Source organism: Pituophis catenifer, unplaced genomic scaffold, assembly GCF_029215685.1.
Source record: "Pituophis catenifer annectens isolate HBS135680 unplaced genomic scaffold, rPitCat1.0.hap2 SCAF_1, whole genome shotgun sequence".
Lineage (NCBI taxonomy): Eukaryota > Metazoa > Chordata > Lepidosauria > Squamata > Colubridae > Pituophis > Pituophis catenifer.
In genome coordinates this window covers 19750195-19767931 of record NW_027256881.1, presented here as the reverse complement: position 1 = coordinate 19767931, position 17737 = coordinate 19750195, and the positions used below count along the sequence as shown (strand labels likewise).

The 17737-nt window shown below is 43.4% G+C and overlaps 1 protein-coding gene across 1 annotated transcript; it reads left to right on the top strand.

The window, feature by feature from the left end:
* The first annotated feature begins 2608 nt into the window (after positions 1 to 2608).
* Positions 2609 to 12034, top strand: METTL27 (methyltransferase like 27). Its single transcript, XM_070946394.1, has 5 exons — positions 2609 to 2876; positions 4749 to 4877; positions 6551 to 6686; positions 6838 to 6930; positions 11684 to 12034. The coding sequence occupies exons 1-5, from the start codon at positions 2754 to 2756 to the stop codon at positions 11896 to 11898; spliced, it is 696 nt and encodes a 231-aa protein (XP_070802495.1). The 5' UTR covers positions 2609 to 2753; the 3' UTR covers positions 11899 to 12034.
* Positions 12035 to 17737: the final 5703 nt, after the last annotated feature.

Here is a 17737-nt window from a genome sequence, read left to right as displayed (position 1 = left end):
GACAGTCACTTGTCTGAAATGGTATAGGGCCGTGATGGCAAACCTATGGTATGTGTGCCACAGCACATGGAGCCAGATTGGTGGGCACGCGAGCATTGCCCTAGCTCAGCTCCAGCGCACACATCTAATTTTCGGGCCCTCTGGGCCCACTGGAAGTCAGCAAATGGGCCGTTTCTGGCCTCTGAAGGGCCTCCCAGGAGGAGAAGGTCGTTTTCGCCCTCCCCAGGCTCCAAGAAAGCCTCTGGAGCCTAGGGAAAGCGAAAAACAGGCCTATCGAGCCCACCGTGCCATCGCGTGTCAAAAGCGGGGGCAGCGCGAGGGGGCTATGCGTGCATGCGTGGGGCGCATTGAATTATGGGTATGGACACACACACACATGACCCCCCATGCTCCCCCCGCTTTTGGCACACGATGGCAAAAAGGTTAGCTATCACTGGTATAGGGTTTCCTGCTTGAAGAGGGGGTTGGACTAGAAGACCTCCAAGGTACCCTTCCAGCTCTATTCTGATTGATTGAAGACTGAAAAAGCATGCTGTGTTCAACCTTGAGAAGAATAAGCAGGGGCTCTGGCAGCACTCTTTGCTTCCCCTCCCTGAACGTAGAACTGTGCCTTTTCGTAAACTTGCACTAAACTGCATAGGCTCAGGAAAATATTACTTTTTCAAAAGCTTTTGATAGTTCCAGTGAAGCAGTTCACACTGGATCTGAAACCCCTCTGTCTTCTTCTCCTCCAAACACTGCAGCATGTATGTCTCTGCCTCAAAGGATGTCGCACGCAAAGTTAAGAGGATTTTGAAGAACATTTCTCAACCTCAGCAACTTTTAAGGTGTGTGGACTTCAACACACAGAATTAATTGCTCAGCCAGCTCAGGTGGCTGCATAATCTTGGGAATTGAAGTCCACACATTTTAAAAGTTGCAGAGGTGGTGAAACATTGGTTTAAAACCCTCTCCCAGTCCACAGATCCTGGACACGGAGAGAGACAACCAAGTGAATCAGGGTGGAAAATATCCTCAATTTGGATATCTTGGAGCAAGGCCCTAATTGCTGCTCCCACAAAGATAACTTACAAGACTTAAAGTTGCCAACGTTGGAGACCCCTGATCTCAAGGGCAGGTGCGATTGCTGTGTTGTATGAACATGCCCTTATTGCTGCCTTTTATCAGTCCGGAAGCTGGGGAACTAATGAGTACAGGCCAAGGGAAACTAGAAGTTCAAGGATACTCAATAATTATACCTTGGAACTTTGAGATCTTTTAAAAAAAAAAAAAATCCAAGGTTTAATTATTATTTTTTTGCCATATCATCTTCCCTTCTTCTCTTTTTTTCCTTTTTTTTTTGAATTCATATTGCCCATTCATCCTAGCTCTAATCTTCACCAGATTCCATTTTTCTCTTCATCTCTATATGAAATCCCTTAAATTTAAAATCTCATTTGACATATTCCCTAATGTTACAATCATTCATTTAATATCAAAATAATAATCCCTTGTATGACAGGGTTTTTCCCCCTCTTTATATACTGACAGCAAACCAAATTGCTTCCTTAGATTTTGTCTCTTATTTTCAAAGATTTCATCAAAAGTACATATTTCAAACCTCTTAATCATTTCTACTAAAATAATAAGCCAAAAAACATTTTATAGCATACATTTTCTTAATCTTATTCCAAATAATACACTTCAATTTCTTAATAAAAATCAATTACTCATATAACTTTTTCCCCCTTTATGTAATACTAAAAGAAAACCAAATTGCTTCCTTAGATTTTATCTCACATTTTCAAATATTCTGTCAAAAAAATATACACTGCTCAAAAAAATAAAGGGAACACAAGCAGAAGACATCCGAGATCTGAATGAATGAAATAGCCTTATTAAATACTTTGTTGGTTACATACAGTAGTTTTGTGTTCCCTTTAGTTGTTTGAGCAGTGTATAAACTACTGTATCTAAAGAATAAAGAATTTAATAAGGCTATTTCATTCATTCAGATCTCGGATGTTTTCTGCTTGTGTTCCCTTTATTTTTTTTGAGCAGTGTATATTCCAAACCACGTTGTAATCATTTATTCTTTTACCACAATCTAATTAATTCATACTACAATATTATTTCCCCTTATTTTTTTAATTGAATTTTAAGTAAATAAGTAGAAGTATTCCAATTATTGCAATTACCCTAAGGTTTAATTATTGAGTGTCTTTGAACTTCTAGCTTCCCTTGGCCTGTACTCATTACTTCCCCAGCTTCCAGACTGATAAAAGGCAGCAATAGGACATGTTCATACAACACAGCAATCACACCTGCCCTTGAGATCAGGGGTCTCCAACCTTGGCCATTTTTAAGACTTGTGGACTTCAACTCCCAGAATTCCTCAGCCAGCTTTGCTTTGTTTTGCTGGCTGAGGAATTCTGGGAGTTGAAGTCCACAAGTCTTAAAGTTGCCAAGGTTGGAGATCCCTACTTGAGATATTGTTTCCTTGTCTCCTTAATAACATTCTTGTTATCTACCAAAAAACAAAAAACAAGCTCTCTGGAGCCAACTCCACTTGATGGGAGATTATGGGAATCCCACCCTTTGTGGAAGAAACGGGAGTAGCCTATTTTTCCCAGGTAGTCAACCTATCCAGCGGTTCCCCGAAAGAGAGCAAGAGCCGCCGCTAGCCAAAGCACCAAGGGAGGCAGCGTCATAAGCGGCTGGGCAGGAGCCGAGCGGCCAACGGGAGGGAAGGCCCCGCCTGCTTCCAGCTGGCCATGGCCGCTCTCTCCAGCCGCCCCCTGGCCGAAGTGCAGCGCCGCGTGGCCGAGGTGCACCACCAAAGGGATCTGCGGCAGCTGCTGCGCTTCTACAACGGCTGGGCCGAAGACTATGACCAGGTGCCACTCACTCCCCAGCCTTCCTTCCTTCCCCCGCCTCGCTCAGGCGAGAATCCCGCTTCCTGCATCCGGAAAGAGTGCTTGCAAAGGAAAATATTTGTAGCTCAGGGTTGAAACAGGGTTTCCTGCCTGAGCAGGCTGGGGTTGGACTAGAAGACCTCTCAAGGTTCCTTTCCAACTCTTGTGATTCTGAAATGAGGGGTCTTTGGTGCTCTCGAATGAGCTTGTTTTCTTGCAGACGTTTCATTGCCTAAACGAGGTAAACATCATCAGGGCTAGCGCCTTAAAGTGTTTATTCTCCTGACCTGAGCATGTGCAGAGTGTGTTTACCCTGCTGTCAAGTGGGTCTTTGTGCTACCTGCTTGGCTGGCAGCTAGAAGTGCGGGTGAGGGATTAAAAGGAAGGAATTTGAGAATTTCCTATCCTTTGTAATACCTATACCGAGCCACTTCAATAGTTAGATATATTGAATTGGCAGAGTATTTCTATATTAATATAAATATTAGAGCTGTTTATTCCTTTTCCACAGTGCAATGGACCAAAAAAAGTGTCTTTAAGGGATCTAGCCCCCTCCATTCCTAAACCAACCAAAGGTTAATCTATAAACAAGTAGCTGATCTGCACTAATAAAAAGTATTAAGCAATAAAAATATTAATCTTATCAGAATAATTTACTCTCCATAATTTGAAACATGCCAAAAGAGCTTTTTTGAAGCATCCTGTACTTCTGTCCTGCCTTATCTCTGAGACTTCCAAGCAGCTTCTGTGGGGATCTCCCTTTATTTTATTTCCACAACTCGGTGAGATAGGATAGGCTCCAAAGGTTAGTGGCCCAAAGTCACATCATCAGTTTCCATGATTGAGGGTAGATGTGAAGTCCGTCTCTCTAATCCTACGGGTAGGTCCTTGACCATAATGGAGCCTGACCATTACGATCATAAGGCGGTTCACTCACATGTCCAATCCAATTTTACAATATTTTTTGCAGCATTCGTTAAGCAAACACTGTGTTTGTAAAGTGAACATCACTGTTGTAAAGCAGACCCATACATCGCTAGAGGCTGTTTTTGATAAAAACGTTACAAAATGCTGTTACCTGACCCGGGGATGCTGCAAATGTATGTAAATACAGCCAGTTGCTGAGCAGCTGAAGTACAGTCACATGACTGCAGGGGGGCAGGGGTGAAATTCAAAATTTTTCCCTACCGGTTCTGTGGGCGTGGCTTGGTCGGCATGGCAGGGGAAGGATATTGCAAAATCTCCATTCCCACCCCATTCTGGGGCCAGCCAGAGGTGGTATTTGCCAGTTCTCCGAACTACTCAAAATTTCCGCTACCGGTTCTCCAGAATCTGTTAGAATCTGCTGGATTTCACCCCTGCAAAGGGGGGGGGGGCTGTCAGAACTTTGAAATCAGGTGCAAATAGCCCCGTGGAGGTCTGTTATAAGTTTGAATAGTTGCTTAGCGACTGGTCATAACTCGAGGACTACCTGTTCTCCAACCTCTTAAGCACCACACCTCAGAGACTTCTTAGTAGTCTCCCATCCAGGTATTAACCAAGCCTGGCCGAGTTTCAGGTTATCTTCCCAGAGAAGGATCTTTGGGCCTGGGAGAAACAAGACTCTGGTCCAGCACATTTGGAATGGAGCCATAAAACAAAACTGCAAAACGTTCTGCTAGGACAAGGGACAAAGTTGAACTCTTTGCACAGTTATAAAGTTCTACAGATGGCCTTCAGCAAATCTTGGTCTTACTTTCTGGAGCTGATACTGTCTTTTTATTAGATGCAATTATTTTAACCACCTAATAGATAAACATGCAAACCTTGGAGCTCCCCGCTTCATGGAGTGATTAGAACTCTTTTCTCTTCTAGGATGTGGCAGTGTTGCAATACCAAGCTCCAAGTCTGGCCGCTGCTTTCTTGGCCTCCATTTTCCAAGGTTCAGCTGAGGATGCACTAGTGCTGGATGTGGCCTGTGGCACAGGACTTGTGGCGCAGGAGGTAACCGAGATCAGAGTCGTGCTTCAGCCAGAGAATTAGGCTGGTCTCCATCAGGTTTTGAAAACTATCATCTTATAATTGTCCCTCTGACGTGATTTGGAAACTCATCACTGAGGGGAGTTCTGTTTTCTTAATGCTGCCCTACAGACAACATGCAGGCCTTCACCCTATTTTTGCCTTGTGCCATTGCCATTTGGGGTACCCTATTCATTCGATTCTCCCCCCCACCCCCTTGAAATAAGGTTAATGAGAGGGTTGCTCTCATCAGCACTGTTTTCAAATGGTTTTTAAGGCTGGTACTAATAAGAATTTGTGTGTGAAGCTTTAAGCGTTTTTTACCAATTTGGGGCCCAGCAGAAACCTTGGCCCACAAGCAGGAACATCATTGTTCATTTCTGTAACTGTGAGGGTACGGCGGGAGAGGTAACAATGCATGTTATGATCATTGTGTAAATAATACTTTGATGTAATTTCTGTCATTGGCATGACAACATTATTTTGCTGTCATTGTGGTTTCTAACAGATATTTGGATATGCTGCTGAGGGTGGATAAAGCAGTTCAAAACCTCCAGAGAACATAATGGGAGAAGAATAAATTTTTTTAAAATCTCTTTTGCAGAAGGAATGTGTTTTGCTTTCAAACACTTGGTGCTTTCGGTGTCCCAAGATTTATTTTATTAGAAGATAATTATGACATTACCGGTAATATCAATAGTTGCTTAATAGATAAATATGAAAGAAGTAGGTTTACTTTTTTTTTTTTTTTAATTTGATTTATACGCCGCCCTTCTCCGGAGACTCAGGGCGGCTTACAATGTGCTCAGCAATAGCCTTCATCCTTTTTGTATATTTATACAAAGTCAGCTTATTGCCCCCACAACTGGGTCCTCAATTTACCTACCTTAGAAAGGATGGAAGGCTGAATCAAGATTTTTTTGTCAGATTGCATTCTTATTTCCTTGTAGGCACCATCTTATAAGATGCCTTCCCTCTTGTGTGACACAAATAAAGAAGAGAATGCCTCTTCCAAGACTGTTTCAGATCCCTCAGTAAATAGTTTTAGTAAATAGTTTTAAAATAACGGGATGAAACTGAGAGCACTGTTTTGATCTCATCAGAGCACTCATCTGTTACAAGCTACAAGGACACCAAAATAATGACATGTACACTGTGACATCATCATGCAAATGACTGATTATGTATGCTCATGCACAAAAGCATTTTAAGCATTGCAGAGCAGCCTGATTCCTGGCATAAGAACATGAAGTGCCAGTGCCAGGCATAGGCATCCCCAGCTAACTGCTGGGATCGGATCCCAAAATTGGGAACAGCCCAGAGTTAGCTAGAAGATGGGCAGCTATAGAAATGTTTCAAATAAAGAAATTAAATTAATGATGAACTGTGTCATGATGTCATGATGCCATTTTGCCTTTCCTTATATGTAATAAGGCATTGCACATAAGGATCATCATCATCATCATCCACATTTCATCACTTGCGTGCACCCCATGAGTGACCATGGCAGCAGGTGTGACTCTACCACTGAAGATCCCCCTACTGATTCTGTCTTGGCCAGACCCCGTTTGGCTTGCAGCATTCATTTAACTGTTGGCAGACAGGGACTGACTGTTTTTCTGGCTGGGCTCCTGTGACTTAACCCTTTGTGTTCTAAGCTTCAGGCAAAAGGTTTTCGCCATCTCCATGGCCTGGATGGCAGCCAGGAGATGTTGGAACATGCACGGCGCAAAGGACTGTATGAGGATTTGAAGTTTTGCTTGCTGGGCCAGGAAACCTTACCATCTCCTGAAGGTAACAACGGGAATAGTTATCCTTAGCAATGGACTGAATAGATTAGAGAAAGGGAAGAAGTTGGAATGTGCTGGCATGCATGGAGATTTTTAGAGAACGATGCCCATCTCCTTCCTTGATGCTACCTGTTACTCCTTCATCTTCTCTGCAGGCTGCTACGATGCTACTGTAATTGTGGGTGCGCTCAGTGAGGGACAAGTGCCCTCTGGTGTCATTCCCCAGCTGCTTCTGGTCACCAAACCAGGTAAGCTTTTGCAAAAGAGACTCAGATGTAGTTTCAGAGGACTTATAACATGGGTGAGCAACTTTTTCCAGTGTCTGATCACCACGTAATATTGCGCCGATGGATGAAAATGAAACATTATTCATATTGTCTGAAATTGCCAAATTTCGTAACATTTAACCTATTCCCCTGTGACAATATCAAGCATTACTGAGATCTAGCCTTTAAAAATAGTTAATTAGTTCATTAATTTTAAACTAATTTTAAGAGGGACACGGTGGCTCAGTGGCTAAGACGCTGAGCTTGTCAATCGAAAGGTCGGCAGTTCAGCGATTTGAATCCCTAGTGCCGCATAACTAGGTGAGCTCCCGTTACTTCTACCCAGCTTCTGCCAACCTAGCAGTTCGATAATAATTAATAATAATAATAATATGTTAATAATGATAATATGCTAATAATAATAATTTAATAAATTATTAATAAATAATTATAAATAATAATAATAATAATAATAATAATAATAATAATAATAATAATAATAATAAACCAACTAATTTTAACATTCTATAATTATGGCTGGTTGGGGAGTTCTGGGTGTTGAAGGCCACACCTCTTAAAGTTCCCAAGATTTGGGAAACCGTGATCTAGATCATGGTTTTTCAAAAGGGGGGAATTCTGGGCATTGAAGTCTCATGCATTGGTTAAAGTTGCTAAGTTTGAAAAACAGTAATCTAGGCTTATGGCAGGCAAGGTGTGATAAACAGTCATAAGGCAGGGAAGGTCAGTGGGCCTGAGCACTGACTAGCATTGTGCAACTGTTCCATCTTACTTTCCTTAATAGATTTGTTCTGGAAAGGAAAAAAAATGGTGGGGGAAAAATATAGGAAGATTATATCATGTTTTCTGCATTCCACATAAAATTTTGTGGATTAGACAAAGTAATTGAACACTAAACGCCCTGTCAGGAAATACCATCACAATTGCCCTGAGGGACATCAAGGAGCTGGAAATGTCAGATTCGTTAGATTGAACCCCAATTCCCTCTAGCCATTGATGGAGAGAAGGACTCCCCCCAAGTGGGTCCTTTTGTGCTATGCTTCAGCTCTCAGCTGATCAGAATCGACTCAGAATGCTGAAGTCTGCCAAATGCTTTAGAATAGATCAATCCAGGCTTTTATGAAAAATCCCATACAGTAGTTTTAAGAAGGAAGCCTTTGTGAAGAAATCGATGCAAGCAGAAATGAGAGCAGGCTGATTTTAGCCAGAATCGTTGAAAATACTGTCTGAAGCATCATGAATGAAGCAAATACTTCCCCTCCAATCTTCCAAAGAAAATTCAGTCCCATGAATGGAGACAGGAGTAAGATTTTATTTTACAATACATATTATGGACAAAATTATCCTAACCAGATGTTCTAATGAGGGCAGAACCATTCTTATCAAAGGTAACAACAACCCGTGACTGAGACCAAAGTTTTATGGGTAACAAGGAAAGTGCTATGTTTACCAATTTCTTTGTCAAGAACATATCAAAATATGCAATTAGGTCATGGGTCAAGCAGATACGATTGTCTGTAATCAGTGGCACTTTAACTGAATTTTTCATTGCTGAAACTAGAAAGAATGGGATGTACTCACATTGTAACAGTCTCCAGTCGGAAGTTATTGTACATATAATGTTGCTTAATGCTTTATGAGACCTTAAGAGAACAAATGGATTTATGACACTTTAGAGACTAGAAGCATTGTTGGTGAATATTTGCTTCATCAGGTATTAGACTGAGAACATAGATTAATATCTGGAGGTGGAAAGGACCATAGCTTGTGGTTCAGGAATTAGATCCAAATCTAGGAGGCTGCTGTCAGTTATGGCAGTTAATAATTCTAAGCTGATTCCGGGACTGCCTCTTTGCCTCAGCCTGCTGAACAAGTGTCTCTTCGAATCGGAGAAGGCCATGTTGCGTCTTTAGCCTCCAAGGTGAATGACCAGAGGTCAAGGTTTCCCAGTTGTTAATGTCCATTCCCAAAGCCTTTAGATCCCTCTTGCAGACATCCTTATATTGCAGCTGTGGTCTCCCTCTGAGGCACTTTCCCTGCACTAATTCTCCATACAGGAGAACTTTCGAAATCTGGGGGCTGACATTCTGTCCCCTGCCTTCAGTGTGGAAGGGATTGTCACTCTCGAATTGCTCTTTTTAGTCACACTAGATACTGTTTTAGGACCTCTTTCCAGAACACGATACCAGTGGTGGGATTCAGCAAGTTTGCACCACTTCGGGAGAACCGGTTATTAACTTTCTGAGCAGTTTGGTGAACTGGTTGTTGGAAGAAATCATTAGGGCAGAGAACCGGTTGTTAAATTATTTGAATCCTACCACTGCACGATACCATAGTCTTTTGAGACTGAAGGACACCAATGAATTCTAAGCTAGATGATCTGATTTAGCGTGAGACCGTTCTGAGTTTTTACATACAATAATTGAATCCCCTTTAGCATCTGGGGAACTAAAATGGGCAAGACGGGGACTGCAGTGTTGGATCCCAACTTCTACTCCTTTTATACAGTATAAAAGAGGTGGGGCTTGGATTTCAAAGCTATGCCAGTCCTCTTGCTTTTTAGACCCACCAAATTGACGCTGATTCATTCACCAAAGATTATGGTGCTTGGATTTGTGATGCTTTTCATTAGAACTGGGCCAGTGTAGGTTAAGAGGGATGCATGGTTTATTTCAGGGGTGTTAAACTTGCGGCCTGTGGGCCGGATGCATCATGCGCTGGCCACGCCCAGCCCCATTTTAGCAAAGGAGAGGGAAAGTCGCAATACGTCACATGACGACACGAGTTTTACACCCCTGGTTTATTTAAATGCGCCATAGCTTGAGTTTCCTCCAAGGCACCTGAACGTCATCTCAAGAAATTATATATGCAACAGGATCGCAGGCTGATCTTGTGAAACTGGGTAATGATTAAAACAAGAAAGAGAAAGGACTGTCACACAACATGCAATTAATTTCTGAAATGCCCTGTTGCAAGATGCAATGATAGTTGCGTATCTTTTTAAAAAGAGGTCAGACAAAATACATGGAGTGGAGATGGGAAAGGGATCGAACGGGGATTACTAAATGGATCCCCACACACATACACACACACACATTCAGAGGCAGTTAACCTTTCAATAGCTGGTAACCAAGCCTAAGAGAAACCTTTGGGGTTTTTAAATGCCTTGAGGGTTTCCCAAAGGGACTAAATCGGCCCCTTTTGGACACAGGATGTTGGACTGGCTTAGATGAACAACTCATAACCACTAGATGGTGCTGCTATCTTGCCAACACCTCATAACAAACAGACCATGGAGCAGAAATGTACACTTTTGTGGGTGTTGCAGGGCTGAAAGACAGAAATGCCATTTAAAATGTGTTTTGATAGGAACCTTGCAGAACCATATAGGTTGAATTGTCTCCTTTCTTCAGATTGCCTATATTTGCACCTATGTGAGCATCTGGAATCAGACACGTTCTTTCTCAGGAATTTAATTTTAGTCATCGCTTGCCTCCTCTTCCTCCTTTTGATCTCCTTACATGCATTTGGCAATGGTTTTATTTCCTATTTAATTTCTCTTCCCTGTATGAAGATGCGATGAACAAACTTTGCCAGTTTCTCCACGCAAATTTGCTTTTTGGTCACCTCCGCCCTCTAAGTTACTAGGTGATCAGGGTGAAGTTCACACATCATACTCAACCCTAAACCTGGATTAACAATGCTAAATCCTGTATCCAGAGAATACAGGTAGTCCTCAATTTACAACAGTTTATTTAGCAACTGTTTGAGCTTTCAAAGGCACTGAAAAAACTGATGTATGACCATTTTTCACACTTACATACGTGGCAGCATCCCCATGGTCACGCGATCAAAATTCAGATACTTGGAAGGGACTCGTATTTATGACGGTTGCAATGTCCCTGGGTCATGTGATCATCTTTTGCGATGTTCTGATAAGAATTGTCATTGGGGAAGCCAGATTTCACCTAGCAACCATGTTACTAACGTTACAACTGCTTAACAAATGTAGCAAGAAAGGTCATAAAATGGGGCAAAACTCATTTAACCAATGTCTCACTTAGCAAACAGAAAATTTTGGGCTCAATTATAGCCATAAATCGAGGATTACCTTTATGCTGTTGCCTGCACAAATAAAACCATGCTACAGTTTAATGTAATAGCCTGGCTCCCACAATCTAAGCTATAGCTGTGTTCCACCATGAATTGCTCAACCGCATTTTATCTTAGTCTAGCATTTATGGGAACACACCCATTCAGTTTCATCAGGAACAGGGAGATTTACCGTCTTGTCCTTCCCTTTCTCCCACTTTCATTTCATTGTCTGATTGTAAGAGGGAGAATGCTCCTGTATGAGAGCATTAGTGCATCTGAAACAGTTTCATCTCGACATCTCTCTTAAAAAGGACTCGGTATTGCTGGATTTTCTGCCCCAGAAGGGCATTCTGTGGTTGACCTTTTCTAGGTTTTGAAGTTAAACAGGTTCAAGCTTTAACCTATAAGGAACAGATTAAAACAGTCAATATGATAGCCTAAATTATATGCTTATGTTTGCTGTTTTTATTTTATTTTTATTTATTTACAAATTCCTTCCATATTATGACCTGTCCCAGGAGTCAAACTCAGTGTGAAGGAGATTTTACCTTTATCTTATTTCTAGGATTATCAAGGCTTTCCTAATGATTTTAGATTGAAATGCTGTGATCTTGCACAACAGGTGGCTATGTGTGTCTGACCACACGAAACAACTCAAGCAACTTACGCTACAAGATTGAACTGCAGCAGTTGCTGAATGACCTGGAGCAGCAAGGATTGTGGGAAAAGGTTGGGATGCAGGAAGTTGAAAAATGGGAGAGAGCAACATCACATCAGGAATCCGATCAGGACTCGGATTATATCTCTGGTGTGATCTACATATACCGAAAAAAATAAAAGTCTGGTTTAAACATTCTTCATGTTGGAAGACCTTCTAGGTTGTCTCTGGAGCCCCTCCTGAAAGGCTTAGCTTCAAAACCTGTAGATTGGGTTTTTTTTAATGTGAAACAGTAATAAAGTAGGCTGGACCATGGTTTGTTTGCAGAGTATTTTCTCTTTACCACTTAAGGAGCTGCCATAATATTCAATGGGTAGGTTCTGGCACTTCCATAATTTCATGTTTTTGCATAAAAATGTTCTCAGCTTCCCCTCCTCCAACAGTCTTCATTTGTGAAGTCTTCGTGGAGTTTTCACTTCTGAATCAACACTGCTGAATATTTGCAATACAGTGCATATTATAAGAGAGTGTGCTATCTCCCCCCGCCAATCACTCCTGACTCAGGGACTAACCCTCTTGTAAACCCCAGCCAGCACAGCCATTTTGTTCTACTAGCTGGGAAGTATGGTGCTTATAGCTCATCATTTCTCAAAGGCCCCTGGTAGGAAAAGGCCAGCATAGGGAATATGGCTGCTTGTGGGTTGAACCTTTGCAGATACCTGAAGGTTCATGAAAATTCCTGAGAGGGTAAAGAGAACTTCAAGGAAGAAAGCAGAATCTCCAAATGCCTGCCTTCTCTTTTTTTCACGCCCTCCAAGTCAACGCCTCTCCAGAGATTGGGCTGTATGTGCCAGAGAAAAGCAATGAGAACTTGAGAGTACCAAGGTTCTGAGTAAAATGTTTGTTTATGGCAGAAAATAAGATAAGGCGGGGAGAACAGGGAAGAGACATATTTAAATGTCAAAAATGAGAAATGAGAATTCTCGTAATTTTGAACACAGGTCTTCAATTTAGTCATAGGAATCAAATCAGCAGTATGTGCAATACAGATTGCTGTATTCAGGCCTGGGTACAGCACAGAAACGGCATTGGTCGCGTTGGTTGATGATCTCTGGAGGGCTCGGGACAGGGGTTGCTCCTCTGTCCTGGTCCTATTAGACCTCTCAGCGGCTTTTGATACCATCGACCATGGTATCATGCTGCACTGGTTGGAAGAGTTAGGGGTGGGGGGCACTGTATTACGGTGGTTCTCCTCCTTTCTCTCCGACCGGGTGCAGTCTGTGTTGGCAGGGGGGCAGAGGTCGACCCTGAGGCCCCTCATATGTGGGGTGCCACAAGGGTCGGTCCTCTCGCCCCTTTTGTTCAACATTTATGTAAAGCCGCTGGGCGAGATCATCCGTGGTTTCGGGGTGAAGTACCACCAGTACGCTGATGACGCCCAGCTGTACATCTCCACCCCGGACCACCGCAACAATGCCCTTGAAGTGATGTCCCGATATCTGGAGGCCGTGCGGATCTGGATGGGGAGGAACAGGCTCAGGCTCAACCCATCCAAGACCGAGTGGCTGTGGTTTCCGACGTCCCGATATAGTCAGTTGACGCCATCGCTGACTATTGGGGGCGAATCGCTGGCCCCCACGGAGAGGGCTCGCAACTTGGGTGTCCTCCTGGATTCACGGCTGTCTTTAGAAGAGCACTTGACGGCCGTGACCCGGAGGATTTTTCATCAGATTCGCCTGATTTGCCAGTTGCGTCCCTTTCTGGATTGGGACTCCCTACACACAGTCACTCATGCCCTCGTCACTTCCCGCCTGGACTACTGCAATGCTCTCTACATGGGGCTCCCCTTGAGGAGCACCCGGAGGCTCCAACTGGCGCAGAGTGCGGCCGCGCGGGTGGTTATGGGAGCAACATGGCGCTCCCGTATGACACCTCTCCTGCGCGAGCTGCACTGGCTCCCGGTGGTCTTCCAGGTGCGCTTCAAGGTTTTGGTCACCACCTTTCAAGCGCTCCATGGCTTAGGACCTGGTTATTTACGGGACCGCCTACTACCACAAACAGCCTCCCACCGGCCGGTACGCTCTCATAGAGAGGGGCTCCTCCGGGTGCCATCAGCCAAACAATGTTAACTGGCGGCCCCCAGGGGGAGGGCCTTCTCTGTGGGGGCACCCACTATCTGGAACGAGCTCCCCCCAGAGATACAGAGGATCCCGGATCTGCGCACTTTCCACCGTGCTCTTAAGACCCTCCTATTCCAGCAAGCCGGCCTGGCCTAATTTTCTCCCCTGTTTTAAAATTCTTTTAAATCGAAATTTTAATCTGTTTTTAATTATTGGGATTTTTAATTGTCTCGGGCTAAATTATTTAATCTGGTTTTAATTATGTTTCTAACTTTTGTATCTGTGTATTTTATTTTGTTCCTGTTCACCGCCCTGAGTCCTTCAGGAGTAGGGCGGTATATAAATTTAATAAAAACAAAAACAAAACAAACAAAACAATACAGATGGCACTAGAGACAATCAGGTTCCAAAAACAATTTATATTTCTATGGGGCCAAAAATACTAGTGGCAGTGATGGCCAATGCTAGGATGGTTTTAAAGAAGCCTTAGAGGAAGAGGAAATGCATGCGATGAGTAACACCTAGCGATTAAAACTATACGGAATCTCCCTGTTGAGAAATAGTCTGCTTTTTAATGTCATTTGCTGGAATTCCAAGGGAAGAAGATGGCCATCCTTGTGTCACCGCTGGAAGCAGGATGCTGCCTCAGACCTTTTCAGCCTGCTGGGTACTTATATTTACACCTCAACTGGAATGAGTGGTTTGGACACATTCCTTTGAGAGGCGTTCCAGGGGCTATATTCATAGAAGTGGGCGAGGCCAGGACAAAGAAGCACGTAAGGACCGAACAATTTAAATTTAAATGATGTTAAATCAATTAAATGTTGCTACGGTGAATACTCCCCACATAGTTAATAATTTCCATCCTCTGTCTCACTAAAAATTACAATTGCACTGTGGCTCTGGGAGGAGGTTTGGAGACTTTAGGGGACCACACAGGGCTTAGGATGTTTACCTGTAGACTACGCCTTGCAGACTGCCTTGAATGTCCTTATTCCCAACTTTGAAAGAGATGCAGTGCTCTGAACAGTTTACCATCTCTGCTCGTTCCACAGTGGATGGGGATGTGTGGACATAAAAACAAAATTTCAGGGGATGCGTGAACATGAGGGGAAAAAAACAGTTTTAAAAACTTACAGCTGGCCCCAATTTGGCAGCATCATTTGAAGGGAGGCTCCCATTCCTCAAGAGTAGTTGTATAGCAAGGGTCTCCAACTCCCAGGCTGCAGCCCACTGCTGGGCCCCAGTCTGTTTGGAGCTAGGCCACAGAAGTAATGGGTGAATGTGCACACATCCACATACACAAAACCATATTTGTGAAAGCGGCATGCACACACACACAAAACCCTCCCCTCTCCCCCCACCACCGTTGCCACCACCTCAGCCGGTCCACCAAGCGGAAAGATTGGAGACCAATGTTGTATAGTACTGTAGTAATAGTAGTGTAGGTAGTCCTTGACTTACAACCATTAGTTTAATGACCGTTCAGAGTTACAATGGCACTGAAAAAAGTGACTTATGACCAGTTTTCACACTTAACACCATTGTAACATCCCTGTGGTCACGTGATCAAATTCGGGCACTTGACAACTGACATGTATTTATGACAGTGGAATTGTCCTGGGTTCCTGTGATCACGATTTGTGACCTTCCCAGCTGGCTTTTGACAGGCAAAGTTAATGGGGAGGGAGGGAGCCAGAATTGCTTAATGACTATACGATTCACTTAATGCAGTGATTCGCTTAACAACTGTTCAAAATGGCCATAAAATGGAGCACAATTCACAGGAAGTTTGGGCTCCATTGCGGTCATAAGTTGAGGACTACCTGTATAATTTTTGCAACCATGAGATCATCGTCATGAAATGGAACAGCATTGAATCCCAAAGTAAAAGTGATTAGGGCAGAATATTTGGAATGTCCCCTCCCCACTAAACAAGTTGAAATAAGGTCCATGAAAATTGAGAGTGCTTGTCAAAAATGGTTTTGCTTTCTTTGAAACCTGGAGAGCTCTGAGTGGCCAGGCTGGTTTCTCCCTCCAGGAGGCAAAAGAATTTATGGGGAAGCAGACCGATAGGAGAGGAAGGAAAAGATGGCTTAAGCGCTGAGCTGCCTTCAATAAAAAGTTTGGACTTGTGGACAATGGACCATCAAACTAATCATGGAGGCTTAGACTGATATACCTACAGACTTGTTCATGCAGAAGTTGCAACCCAGTTAATGCCAGGTGCATTCATGCAATCACACACTTGGACAAAGTTGGCTCAAGTTAACCTTAGATTTGGGAGTTTTTTAGAGCAGTGATGCTCAACCTTTCCGGCTTGGTGGTCCAGCAGGAGGGAGAGGGAATGGTTCTATGTGAATGGGAGGCGCGTATGCGAGCACATGCAACTCCATTTGACAAGAGGCAGGTGCGCGTGCCTGCCATTTACACAAATGGAGCTTCACGAGTGAGCATGAGGCCCCGTCGCTCACACAAATGGAGCTTCATGGTTTCAAACGGTCTGCAGCAGGGGCGAAATTCAAAATGTTTCTCTACCGGTTCTGTGGGCATGGCTTAGTGGGTGTGGCAGGGGAAGGATACTGCAAAATTTCATTCCTACCCTACTCCAGGGGAAGGATACTGCAAAATTCCCATTCCCTCCCCACTCCACGGGAAGGATACTGCAAAATCCCATTCCCTCCCCACTCCAGGGGAAGGATACTGCAAAATCCCCATTCCCTCCCCACTCCTGGGGGAAGGATATAGCAAAATCTCCATTCCCACCCCACTTTGGGGCCAGCCAGAGGTGGTATTTGCTGGTTCTCCGAACTAATCAAAATTTCTGCTACCGGTTCTCCAGAACCTGTCAGAACCTGCTGGTTTTCACCCCTGCTTTAATGTCATAAAATGTTTTATAAAACTTGCCAAATTTTAATTCCATGGAAGTCATAGATCCCAGATTTTGAATGCACCCTGTAAATTACTCCATGTGAAGTATCTGTGGTTCAAAAGGTTTTACCCTATGATGCGTCATTTCACCCAGTTAAAGTTAGGAGAGTTTTCGTAGTGTACGGATTTCAGAAAATAGGTTAATTCAGTCATCAAGATAAAAATGTTTGGCGAACAGAGCCTAGTATACAAATCTAAGGCACTGCAAACCTTAAGTTGTTCCCAAAATGATGGGAATACAGCAAGGGTGGGTTCTACTTACCTTTACTACTGGTTCGCAGTGGGGCCGCGCGCGCACTCTTTTGCGCAAGCGCAGAAGCGTTTTGATGACGTCGGGGTCGGTGGGCGGAGCCTCCCGCTGGTTTTACTACCGGTTCTATAGTACCGGTGCGAACCGGGGGCAACCCATCACTGGGTTGATACAAGGAAAGTACAATTTATTTAATTAACATTCAATATAATTTAATTTTTGTCCTGCCCTTCTCCATGTTTCGTCATGTGTTCCTTCCCTTCCTGCACATTCTACTTACAGGCCAAGGGTTAGATTTTAGTCTCATAAAGAAAAGCACAGTCACACCCCGTATGTACAGTACAGCTGTCCTGTTTTCTGCCAACAGAACAATGGATGGACCCTTTTGGCAAAGATCTTGATAAATATTGCTTTTCTCAGACATACAATTAGAATTGCTTGTGCAACTGAATGAAAATTCCTTTCAGGAAGTTCTTAGCCAGTTGAACTCCTTGTCTAGAAACCACTTCCTCCTCTTGAGACAATATCACTTCAACGCGGTTTCATTTAAAAAGTAACCGTCATTCTCGCTTCAGTTTGCGCCTAGTTTATGAGGCTTTTAAATTTCTGCTTGTTCTTTTCCATTCGTAACTGTTTGTTTTAAACTATCAAAGTGCGCAAGGTGGATCACATGTCCCTTCGGTGCAAGGTGACCCTTAATTGAGAGGAGGCAAAGAA